Here is a 13192-nt window from a genome sequence, read left to right on the forward strand (position 1 = left end):
GCCGTAGTAAATTAAAATTATTTCTTGCTCTAAATGGGATGCAAACGAGATAGGATGCATTGCTGTGTGTGATAGGAGTCATGAATTTAAATTTCTGTAAAAATATTGTTTACTACACGATATTTATTATTTTTATAATTATGTACATAATGTATGCGTCACTGAGAATTGTATTATACTTTTTAATTCGAGTCGTAAAATAATTGCTTAGCGAAATAATTATAGTGCTTTCGGAAAATCAGTACTTCAAATAATAACAGTTACAAAAATTCGCAGTATTTAATAATTTGTTGTAGTACTTAATTAGTAGTTTTCATTATTTAATTTGTCTTGAAGTAGTATTTTCAATAAATTCGTCGAGCACTCAACAAATTAAAAAAAAAAGAAAAAAAAAAGCGCGCGTATTGTGGCCACATTCAGTGTGCCGGTCTCCAGCCCGGAAAAACTACAGAAAGAACGTGCATTTTTTCATAATAACATATTACAGGTATTACCATAAACAAAGCTGTAATGACTTTCTTTTTTGATAATTACTTTTTCATAAAAAGTAATTGAAAGAAATGTTTTTGGTCACTGGTAAAACAAAATACGTTAGTAATCATAAAAAAGAAGTGTGAAACATTTAAAGTAGTGTTATAATGATAAGAAAAAAAAAATTTGCTCCAAGTGAGATTAGAACCCGGAGCCGCAAAACTAAAATCCACCCTCCTGCTCTAGCCATCTGAGCTATTAACGCTTAGAGTATAATAAGACTAAAAGTTACATATGTTTATCGTAAAGTTTCGAAGCTTTCGTTAAGCTATGTGTTAATGATGAAAAAATATAAATTAACAAGTAAAGATATCAGCGCAATGGGGCGATTGGGGTAAAGATGTTCAGTACATTAGTGAATAATATTACTTAGTACAAAAGATATTTGAGCGTACCTTCTCATTGTGGTGAATGCCTTTATTTTCAATAATTTCACTTATCATAAAAGTGAAGAACAATTGAGCGTACTGGATTATTGGGATAAAGGCGCTCGTTTATTAATAAAGCAAAATAATATGTTAATTGTGTTGAGCTTGTCATTTTTTGAAAAGTAATAAAAAAAATTTTAATAACTTGACAATTATGTTTTTCTTTTGTAGTTGAATGAATGATCAACTGCATTTAAAAAGCTTATCTTTTTTTCAGGGAGGAAAAGCGAGAAAAGTATTATGCGCAGCTCTTTTCCATATGAGCAGTGTACAACTATAGCTATAGATAAATAGCCCTTTGTATGCATATACATATAGGTTTAGCTTCTCCTCTCTCCATCACTGATGCACACATTTGGATTCTCATGTCACCCTCACTCATCTCCCCTTACCCCTCCCCGCGAGCCGAGCCTACAAGCCACCAGCCAATAGAAAACGTGTGCATGGTTCCTTTGCTGGCCACGATGTATTGGCGCTCAAATCAGCGCCGAAACATCGGCACACTCTTTACCTAACACAGGCACTGGAAATCTCCCTACTTATCTCTGTTGCTGATGGCAAAAGTGATTAACATGGTCTTGCATAGGGGATTTCGATACCCTCAGGAAAGCAGCGACGTTGGTGGCTTTGATTAGGTGTCTCGAATGATTTGCATATTTTGCCGCAATTTGCAACTATTGTGTGTTTTGGTACACACATAATCATTCCATATTGTCATGTTACAGGCGCTATTACATTTATTTTATGTATTCACATTCTAGTAAATCGGATAGATGGTGTTAAGGGGTATTAGATGGAATTTAAATTGGCGATAGACACTTGTACGTATACCTAGTCCCTCACAAGGCTTTAATAGGAGAACACTCATACGAAGAGAAATAAGAGGCTTTTTTTAAATGCTTGGAAGATTTGGGGAAAGACCATTTAGTTGAGTCCATAAAAGAAATGTTGGATGATGATGTCAATAAAAGTATGGAAGAGAGAAACGTCCAGTCATTTTCCGACGATGAGTGTCTAGCCCTAATTGAAGATGCCAAACTGTCAAAGTGGCAGTACGATACCATCTGAAAACAAGCAAGGAATAATAATGCTGATATACTAAAGCCTTTCAAAAAACTCTAAGAAGCAAGAGAAAAATGCTACTCGTCAAATGGGGATGTGACGGTGCATCTGATCAGAGTACTTATAAGCAAATTTTCTAGTGACGGAACATCATTAGATGAGAGTATATTTATGATATTGACAGTACCATTAACTGTAAAAATAATATACAATGATAATCGTTACATGATACGGAGAAATCCTCAATCAGGGTCAACAAGATATTGTTGAGTTATCAGTTTCGAATACGCAAAAGAAAGTGAACAAAAAATCAATGCATAGGTTAGCATTATTGAGAATCAGATAAAATCTCTTTCACCTACAATAGTTGAAAAGACAGGTACGAAATTTACAATCACACATGTTTTGCATCTTACAATGGTAGATGGTAAAAGCTCTTACAAATACACCATTATGTGCATCTTGCAATATATACAAAGCAAAATCATCAATTATGAATGACATAGAAAGACTTTCTAAATGTGAGACCAACGGAGAGTACTATAAATATGAAGTATCAAGTTTACGTGCATGGATAAGATGTATGGAATGTGTGTGCCATATATCGTATCGTCTTGATTTTTGCAAATGGAGTGCGACATCACAGAAAGATAAAAAGTCCATGGCTGAAAATAAACGAAGGATCCAACAAGAATTCAGACAGGAGACTGGTCTACTAGTAGATTATCCGAAACAAGGTTCTGGATCATCTAATAACGGGAATACAGCCAGACGATTTTTTCGTGACCCTTCCTTAGCCTCGACAATAACGGGCGTTGACGAGAAATTAATAAAACGATTTGCCATAATATTGCAAGTAGTAGCTAGTGGTGCCCCAATTAATGTTGAAAAATTTTCTCAGTATACTACTGAAACAGCTACTTTGTACATAAAACTATACAGCTGGGATTATATGCCGTCTTCTGTTTGTAAACTCCTCTTTTACAGTGCCCATAAACATTTTTCTCTGATCCTCATAGGCCAACTGTCAGAAAAGTCTCAAGAAGCACGGAATAAAGAACTTAAACATTACAGAAAATTTCATACTCTAAATGGACTAACCTGAGACTCAGAAAAAATTGAGTATATGGAGATAGGAAATATTTCACAAGATAATTTTGGAAATGCTACAAAGGTACATGTTGTTGGAGATTAAAAAAAAAGTGGCTTAAAAGATTTGGCTTTAAGGTCACTGATATGACAGACTTATCGACCGTTCGAACTCTCAAGATTGGTTACTACTAGCACACGTTACAATCGAGCCTACAAATTTAAGTCTGCTCTTCATAATGTGAAGCGGATGGAAAAATTTTACTTCAATATGGAATGGGTTGATGTTGATGATGATGACGATAATAATATAGAGCTGTAAGAATGCATCGTATTGTATTTTAAGAATAAGATGTTCAACAAAATCGTTTTGTAAATCATGTATATTTTTTATTTAATATAAAATGATTTTAAAAATAAAACAAGAAATGTTTAACAATTATTTCCCTATCACTCCACATTCTACATTATTATGCAACGCGCTCGCTAACACCAAAAAATTTTTGTATGCATATAACTACCACGTGCACAAGCTGCACACGATTTCGCACATTCAAACAGCGCGCACAAACCAGCGCTGCAGACGACTTATGCACATTCCATCGCGAGCAAACTGAAACTGTGTTGCACGAAATAAATGAGTAACATGCAATTAAAAATTATAAAAAACGTCATTTTTAGACTTTAGACTTTTAAATTTATGGATTTGATGTAACATGCCCCCAATTGTGTATGTTTTAATTGTTTAAAATCCTTTAACTTAGTAGTTCAGACGAAGGTGACCATAAATAACATTTATCGTATTCAAATTCTTGCACAGATTTACTCATGTATTTCGATCTCCTGAACACGGATTTCGTGATTATACATCCGAGAAGTGAGTAGACTAATCGCTGCAAATAATTTTTAAAAATACTATTGCAAGCCATAATAGTTTCTGCGAAAAAAAACTTAATTCAATTAATTATATTGTGATTTACATTTTAACTTTTACTAAATTACATAAGACAAATAAATCGCATAAGATGTGTTATTTCCGAATTGCATATAATTCAACTACATAGCCGATAAAAAAAAATTGTTTTCCGAGTAACTTAACTACCGCCATGTTAGTATGGGTAAAAGTCTATCAGGACGGGGGAGGGGTTGTGGTCGAGAAATGCTCTTTACTGGCGTGCAACCAGTGGTAATTGACAGAGTTTTTTTCATTCTTTCCTTCATTAAATTAATAATTGTTGTCTAATAGTTGTCTTAAGCTGCAGATTGTACATATATAAAGCACTGTGAGAAGAAAATCGGAAATCGCTTCATAATTGAGGACTGTAGGTCGTTTTAAACATTTTCTTCTTGATTAGCCCCACTGTGCGTCAGTGTGACAAGTTATTAAATGAGATTACAATCATTAGGTGTCCCTTAGCTTTCAGCAATCAAATTTTTATCAAAAGTTTTCAGTGCATTACATTTACTGGTCAAAAATAGTAGTTTTCATCTGATAAGTGCCATCGTCTCCGGGGCTATTTTGCGGCCCAAGGGATCTGCGAAGCAGAGCCTGACGGACGTAAGGTAGCCACGGAACGATGGTGCTTATGTTATTTTTCATACCGAGGGTATACCAGCCTCTCAAAAACGCCCGAAGTAGGAAAAATAATTTTAATATGATATAATCAAATTTATCAATTTCGTGATTACACAATGGTTTTGTGACTTTTAAAAGGATCTGCTATTACACAGATAGTTTTTTATCAGTTAGTTTATCAGATAGTTTATCAGTTACATTTTTTACAATTACTTGTATAATCTCTTAATATATCTTAAATATTTGCCATTTCAGTTTTTTCATCAAATCTGGATGAATTTGATGCAACTGATCGTTGCTGTAATTGCTGGAAGCGAAATATTAGTAAAATGTCAGCTCAAATTAAATTTATGTTTAAAATGAGAAACAGTACGAACAATTTGATGTTATTGTTACTAAATTAAAAAAAAAATACAAGCTAGGCTTTCAGATTCAGAAAGTCACGTCTAATTGAAGAGCTTCTTACTAACAACCTTTCTATGGCATTACATTTTTGCCATGACTTTCACCAATTTTAAAACTTCGTAACTTACCATATACTACCTGTTTGTGTCAGCGCCTCCTATTATAAGTAATTAAAATTTATCATTTCTTTAATGCATATCCAAGGTCACTACCACTTATTAACTAAATACATAAATAAATAAAAAACAATAAATTTATTTAAGTAGTCATATGTAAGAATCATGTTACCAGATTTACTGATCCAAGACTGAAGTTCTTATTTTTATGAGATTATCAGCTTAAAAATATTAATGTGTTATATTTTACATATTTATAAGTTTTTAGAGATTTTCAAATAGTTTTTGAATAATGCAAATAGGTGTATTGTAATTCGTGGCTACAATGTTTTAACTGAAATTCCAAAATAATTTAATATTCAAGAGCATGAAAATGGTTTTATTTTTTATCCTGAACTATTCTGATGGGTTCCGTTTTTTTCTTCAATTATAAAAATAGTACGACTTCAATAAAAAAAAAACTATGCTTTTAAAATGTGTCTAGTCTTAGTTATAAATTGTTTAAAATAATTTCTTTCTTATTCTTATTGTTGTCTGAAAATAAATTTAATGAAAGGTCTTGAACAATTTTTTGTATACTCACACTGATGCTGCCTTTTTTATTTTATTTTTGTTCTTCATACTGATAAGAATATTGATATTTAGTTATGTGCTGTAGACTCTGACTATTGGACTCTAATTTTAAATGCAAGCAATAAAAGATGTAAAAGAGTAGCTGCCTACCACAAATCTTATGATTTTTTATTTTTATTTGTGATTTTATTACCTATTATTTGTGATATTATTACAAATTTTCAATTTCAACACGAATTTATTTTATTACTTTTTTAAACGTAACAGTATGCAGCATTTAGCGCTTACACCTATCAGTTAAAACCTATACTATTATGTACGGAATCTAATATGACCATAAAAGCAAATAACTGTTATTGGCTCGGGGGCAAATTTGATCACAGACAGACAGTTAAACTTGGCACATTCATCAAAAATATTTTCCAATGATGCGTAACTCAATTAGTAGTTTTTTAGTTTACAAATTGTATTGACTGTTTTATTGTTACTTTTTCCGTCAGTTCTTAGTACTTAATTTTTATCTTACTTAAAAAAATACTGTGTAACGTACTTAACCTACATTGCGTTATAACTATTACCGTTACTTAACATATTACTTTTTGTCTGAACCAAGGATGGGCAAATAAAATTGTGATTTCAATTATATTTTGTAGAAACAAAAAATGGTTGTAGTAACAATTCTTAAACCATTTATTATTGACCAGAGAATTTTGTTTGAATCATAACCACGTAATCTCAGCTTGAACCAATAATATAACGAGTAAAAGACTTTATTTGAAATTTTTTTTTTTTTTTTAAAGAATGAAGTAATAAATTTTTCATCACTAAAAATTTTGCCTTTGAAAATTTTAATTCTGTATAAAAATAATAAAATAAGTGAAACTAACAGATTAAACTTTTTATAGGTCAAAAAAATTAACAGGAAAAAATATTTTTAGAAATTTTTGTGCTAATTCATAGACAACGATTTTTTTTCTTATTTTAGTTCATTGAAGAGAGAAAGTTTTTCGCTATAAGAGTATGAAAAAATATTGCTGTACACCTAAAACTTTGAAATTAACTTTATTTTATAGTCACAAATCTTCGCTGGAAGTACATCAAACCTCTAAAATTAATAAATAAGAATTAATTTGCCTCTTTGACACATGAGTGTAATTTGTTTTTATTGTTTCAATACACTTACTTGCTGGTTCGAAATTTCTGATTGTCTTTTTTAATTTTTTTTTGAAAAAAGGCTCAAGAAAAGATAAAACTTTATTATTATTAATTTAATTAATTTTTATTAAATAAAATGTACAAATATCACTAAAGTGACTATTATATATACGTTTGACAAGGCTACTAAATCGTTTAATTGTCTTTACACAGGAATGAAATTCTTGTACAAATATTTATACTTATTTATATTTATTAAACAAATCCTCCATTGACTAGAGTGTATTTATAAAAAGAGTTAATAGGTATACAGGAGCTGAATAAATTAACATTTTGTTAATAGACGAACTCGAAGACAGATAATGGAATGAAGGACCATCACCTAAAAAAAATGTACGCACTATATAATGATGGCTCGAATACGATGAAAAACACTTCGCCTGATAGTGCAAATCATCCATTCGTGCATTATGATGAAAAAATTTAAAGCGTTGTAGAAGTATTAATTTCCATGTTTGTCAGTCACGTTTCTCAATATTTGGTTTAAGAAAAAGTAACAAAAAAATATTGGAAACTAAGTACACCTTAAGAATGAACAGGCAAACTGGATTACAGAGTAAGGAGTTGGTTAAGTCACTGGAGGAGATGTGTCGGAAAATACTGATACTACAGCATCCTCAATCTTTAGGATGAATGAAAGCAGGTTCCGTAGCGCATTTTCCCCATATTCGTCTATTATCTTAATAGTTAAAGAATTCTATTAATTTAAAAAATAATGTATTAAATTCTAAAAAAGGATGGGAGGTAGACGAACTGCATTTATGAGAGGTAGTAGTCCGGCGAAGGCTCAGCTACCGACTCGGTTGTAAACAAGGGATTGGGAAATTCAGGTGGGTGTGGCAGTGGTCCGGCTGTCTTTGGCTGGCGTCGATATGCCATAAGCCAGCATGATACGGCAATAGCCACGGCGACTAGTGCTAGTAATGTCGTGATTATGAGTGATACAACGAAGCCAACCATGGAAACACAAATGTCATCTTCGGACAACCGTGGCGCAGGATCTAAAAAAGAAAAAATTTTTTTTTAGATTTAGCACTTCTTATATTTGTATTTTTGTACTTTTATAACTAATTAACATACCGTTCGGTTGATAAAGTGAATATTTGTCGTCTCGTCGATCTATTGTTACGATCATGTTGGAAGTGACATTAATGTTTCCACGCTCGTCTCCTATAACGTTTTCAGGTAAGTTTCTTGAACTGTTATTGGCGCTCGATGTATCTCTACGTCTTCGACCGAAGGCATTATAACCTCTACAGTTAACCTTCAAAATACATAGAGAGGTAAATATCATATACTGCATGTTTGTAATTTATTTTGATTTATTCGAATAGTTATAATTCACGAAACTTACCGGTTGACATCTACCAAAGCAGACGCGAATGTTACATTGGAAGCGAATATTATCACTGCTGGGGAATTTGAATGCATTAAAATTAGCCATGAGTGTTTGAGTTTCAGTATCTTGTTCCCATTCACCAAAGATCGTTGGATCTGTGGCACATCCGTTTTCATCAGTTACCACGTACTCATTTTCTACGCCGTCATCAGTTGTTTTGGCGACACAAGAACGTGCAAAACCGCCGTAAATTGCTGTAAATTATATTTTCAAATATAGTCGAGAATAAATAATGTCTACACTATAATGTAAGATTTGCCAATGACTGATATTTTATTTTAAAGTAATTTTTATGTCAACTTACACGTTGGACTGACGTCTACTTCGAGTTTCAGACCATCTCCAATTTCGGCTTGGCTTATCTCATTTCCACTCTGACTAACAATCTTCATTCTACAAGTAGGTGGGGGTCCAGTGTTGGCAATTGTACCAGCAGTAGTCATCATTGACACGTTAAATCCAAGCGTAATATTTTGTTCTCCGATTTGGTACAAGCACTTAATGCTGTAAGCTTGGGCGTTGTACGTCATGAGTTTTTTGTGCCTCTGTATGACTAAAGTGAAACTGGCTACGCCCTATGAGTAGAATAAATTAATTTTTACGTTTTATTTATTCTGTATTTATTTAAGTCAATAAATAATGTGAAATTATTTTTAGATACATACATTTACGTGGGTTAATCCGCAAGTACCAAAAGTCACCTTGAATTCTTCAATAACTATTTTTTCCTTGGGGAAAATCAAGTCTCGTCTACATTGTTCATCGGAACTGTAATATTTCACGTAAATTATGCCATTGAAAGCTTCTCCTTGTCCAACTAATGTAACTAACACTCCGTCTGAGAGACATTTCACGCTCATGGATTTCTTGAAATCTTCAATCTTTTTAGCTATTGATTATGTAATTGTAAATAAATAAATAAATTGTTTGTTAAAAAACGTAGATGTAATCACAGAGAAGCAATATATTTTTTCTGTGTTGCATATATTGTATGAGAAATACATTAGGCATGATAATTCAAAAGTGTATAAATGAGAAAGTGAAATAAAAGATGCTAAAAGTCTTTACTGCAAAGATCATACGTAAGTTGAAGGTTACTTTCAAACAAACCTCGACATATGCCGTTTTCATCAATCATAACTCCAGCTTCCGGGTAACATGGTATGCAAATTTCTTTGTCATTTTTTGCATGGTTCGGTGGACAGACACATTCACCGTATTGATTTCGGATCTGGCCTTTTTCGAGTTGACAAACTGAAAACATAATCGTATCATATTATATTACGAATGCAAAGGTGAATATTTCTGCATTATTAGGTTTTATAATTTAAAAACTTACTTGGTTCACATTGTTCAACAGCATTACCACGGTAATCTGGTAGGCAATCACAAGTCATGGTTTTTACTGGATGTGTATCCAAAACCGTACATATGGCATTAATGCCACAAGGTCTTATTTCATTGCATGGATTTACGCACTTCCTGTTGACACAGGCTTGCTGTAATGGGCATTCATCATCGCTTTTGCAACCCACTGAGTGAGAGTAACGTAATCAAGACAAATTCTTATATAATTCTTGTATTTAAATATAGAAAGTGAGCAAATATTTTTGTTTTACCCGGTATACAGCTAGAAATTTTGGTGTCTATATATCCTGATGGACAAGTGCACTCGACAATATGGTTATAGACGCTGCACTCAGCATTCCTTTCACAAGGATTTTCAGTCAAACACGGGTTTTTGCATTTTTCATTGATACAAGCTTCAGTAGACGGGCAGTCACTATTCTTCCGACAGCCGATTATTGGGACACAAGCTACAGTTGGATTGTCTGTATATCCTGGTGGGCATTCGCAAACGGCTCGATGATTAAGACCGTTACATTCAGCATCCTTACCACAGGCTTCCAGAGACGGTGAGCATACAAGCACGCAGTTATGCTGTAAACAAGCATGAGTGCCAGGACATTCGTGATTCGATCGACATACGCCCACTGTGAAAACATCGTCAGTAAAATTATTGAATCATGAAGATGACTTATTACGAGGTGTAAATATAGTTCTAAAATTATGATAATTGGAGATGAGCACGTTATTAACCTGGTATACATTCGACATCAGGATTTCCATAATAACCAGTTATACAAGAGCAAATTGGTTTATGGTCAATGACGTTGCAAATAGCATTAGTACCACATGCGCAAGGATCTTTGCAAATGGCATTTACGCATGAACGTTCGGATGGACAATCACTGTCACTCTTACATTCAACTCTGAAGATCGATGAAATAATTTCACATGTGCCACTCCCACTACTAATGTAACCTGATGGACAAACACAGACCATCGTCCTCACGGGAAGGCTTGGTAGAACCTTGCATTTTGATGGCTCGTAACATGGTTCAATAACTTCGCAAGGATTTTGACAGTGGTTATTTAGACATGCCATTTGGTCTAGGCAATCACAATCTTCATGGCACTCTGGCTGTTCTTCAGGCTGGCAGGCTATGTAGGGATTACCCCTGTAATTAAAAGAAGTGACATAACCCGGCCAAAAAAAATCACGTTATTTATTACGTGACGTTATTGAATTGTAACAAATCACGTTATAAATCACGCAAATAATCACGTGATGTGCAAAAATCACGCTATTTATCACGTAATAATTAACGTGACATTATCGATTTTGAGCTGGGAAGTAGTTTCAAAGTTTAATCATATTTTAATACTGACATGAGTATAAGCTAGACAAGTGTTTAAGAAAAACAAAAATAAATCTCAATGTATTATTGATTGCCTTGAAGCATATACATATTTATGGATTAATTAATAACATACATGTATCCTGGTGGACATCTACAGACGGGTAGATGATTTCTAACGTGGCATTCAGCCCTGTGAGCGCAATTATTATCTCTCAAACAAGGATCAACACAAAGCATGTTAACACAAGCGTGTTTACTTGGACAGTCGCTATTGCTGTAACATCCAATAATTCGACAACTGAGTTGTACATCACCATAATAGCCAGAGCGACAGCGGCATTCAGTGATATGGTTCACCACGTAACATTCAGAATGAGGACCACACACATCTGATAATAGACACGGGCTGATACATTGTCCATTCACGCAGGATTTATCTGAGGCACATTCTGAGTCACGCTGGCACTCGGCACTTTGACAAGCTAGATCAGGATTGCCCTCATAGCCTGGTTGACATGAGCAGATAGCTCGATGATTTTTGACTTGACAAACAGCATTTTGTCCGCAACTGCATGGCTCACGACATTGACGATTAATACATGACTCATGATCGACACAGTCATCATCTGAGGTACAGGCTTCGCGACTCTGCAGTTGAACTAAAATAAATTTTAACATGATTTGTTAACTACATCTTTAGTATCTGACTGTAAATTTCATTTAAATTCAAAATTTTCTTGATAAAAATAATTTAACGTACTTGGTTTACATACTCCATCAGAGTTGGTGATCCAACCAGTAGGGCAGGTACAAATCATGGTTCTTACAGGCACAGTATCAAGAACTGTACAACGTCCACTTTCTGTGCATGGCCTAATTGTCGAACAAGGATCAACGCATACTTCATTCATACAAGCCAGTTTAGTTGTGCAGTCAGAGTCCCTTTTGCATTCTGGCTGAGGTACTTCTTCGACCAATGGACGTTCACAGTATGAATAAGGGTTGCCCATGGAAAGATTTTCCGGACAATGACAGGCTGCTGCATGATTGGTCACATAACATATTGCGTTCTGGGCACATGGTGACTGAATAGCACATGGGTTGATGCAAAGATTATTTTGACATGATAAGCTAGATGGGCAATCATAGTCAGTAGTGCACTCAGTACGCTCGCATTGAAGTTCTGGATTGCCGACGTAGCCGACCCGACACTTGCAGTTAGCTCGATGATTCTGACCATAGCATTCAGCATTTATAGTGCAGTGATTTTCCAAAATACATGGATTGATGCACTGGTTGTTAAAACATGTATCTATGTATGGACAGTCCGTGTCTGACTCGCATTCAACTGTTATTTAAATAAAAAATGTTTACTTATTTTATGGTATGAAAATAATCAGATAAAAATAACATATTAGAATAAAATAATACATCATTAACAATTCTGTGAACTGTGAAAAGTTTAAAATGATGTTTTAGTAAGCTTACGTTGTATACATCCGATTTGCGGATTACCAGAGTATCCTGGTAAGCAAACGCATGATGGGTAGTGATCAGTGACTGTACATTTGGCATTTGGCCCACAATTACACGGATTAATACATAAATTATTGAAACAAGATTCAGTTCCCGTACAGTCCTTGTTTGATCGACATTCAGCAACAATGGCAGCTAGAATGAGAAAGTCATAATTTAAACATGTCTTTCTTTGTGTGCGTTACTCAACTATTATTGAAATTTTATTAGTCAACTTACGTGGTATACATTTAAACTTGGCATCCCCCATATAGTTGTCAGGGCATTTACAAACTGGGAAGTGCTTATTAACATGACACAAAGCGTTTAATCCACAGACATTACTCACCACACATGGGTTCGTGCACAACGAGTTTGTACACTGTCTGTCATCGCTACATTCGTCATTAGAATAACATTCTGGTTGCATTGGTTGGACTGACGTGATTGGAACTGTGATCAATGATAATAGATTTTATACTTTCGTGATAAGAATTACATATTTTATAACTTTGAAATCGATGCTAATCATTGAATGCAGGCAGGTATAATGTACACCTTTTATCACTGCTGTGAAG

At 34.0% G+C, this 13192-nt stretch overlaps 1 protein-coding gene across 1 annotated transcript in view; it reads right to left on the minus strand.

The window, feature by feature from the left end:
- Positions 1 to 7116: 7116 nt before the first annotated feature.
- dpy (fibrillin-like protein dumpy) overlaps positions 7117 to 13192 on the minus strand; it is a 294688-nt gene continuing 288612 nt past the window's right edge. Inside the window, 13 exon segments of the mRNA XM_089597931.1 lie at positions 7117 to 7972; positions 8064 to 8259; positions 8350 to 8588; positions 8699 to 8969; positions 9060 to 9283; positions 9505 to 9648; positions 9734 to 9928; positions 10014 to 10388; positions 10495 to 10916; positions 11233 to 11758; positions 11860 to 12447; positions 12588 to 12770; positions 12855 to 13067. Of these exon segments, the coding sequence (XP_089454057.1) occupies positions 7755 to 7972; positions 8064 to 8259; positions 8350 to 8588; positions 8699 to 8969; positions 9060 to 9283; positions 9505 to 9648; positions 9734 to 9928; positions 10014 to 10388; positions 10495 to 10916; positions 11233 to 11758; positions 11860 to 12447; positions 12588 to 12770; positions 12855 to 13067 (3794 nt within the window). The 3' untranslated portion in view covers positions 7117 to 7754.

This window comes from Copidosoma floridanum, unplaced genomic scaffold (genome assembly GCF_036245765.1).
Source record: "Copidosoma floridanum isolate Cflo_tuat_1 unplaced genomic scaffold, Cflo_Japanese_pri ptg000040l, whole genome shotgun sequence".
Lineage (NCBI taxonomy): Eukaryota > Metazoa > Arthropoda > Insecta > Hymenoptera > Encyrtidae > Copidosoma > Copidosoma floridanum.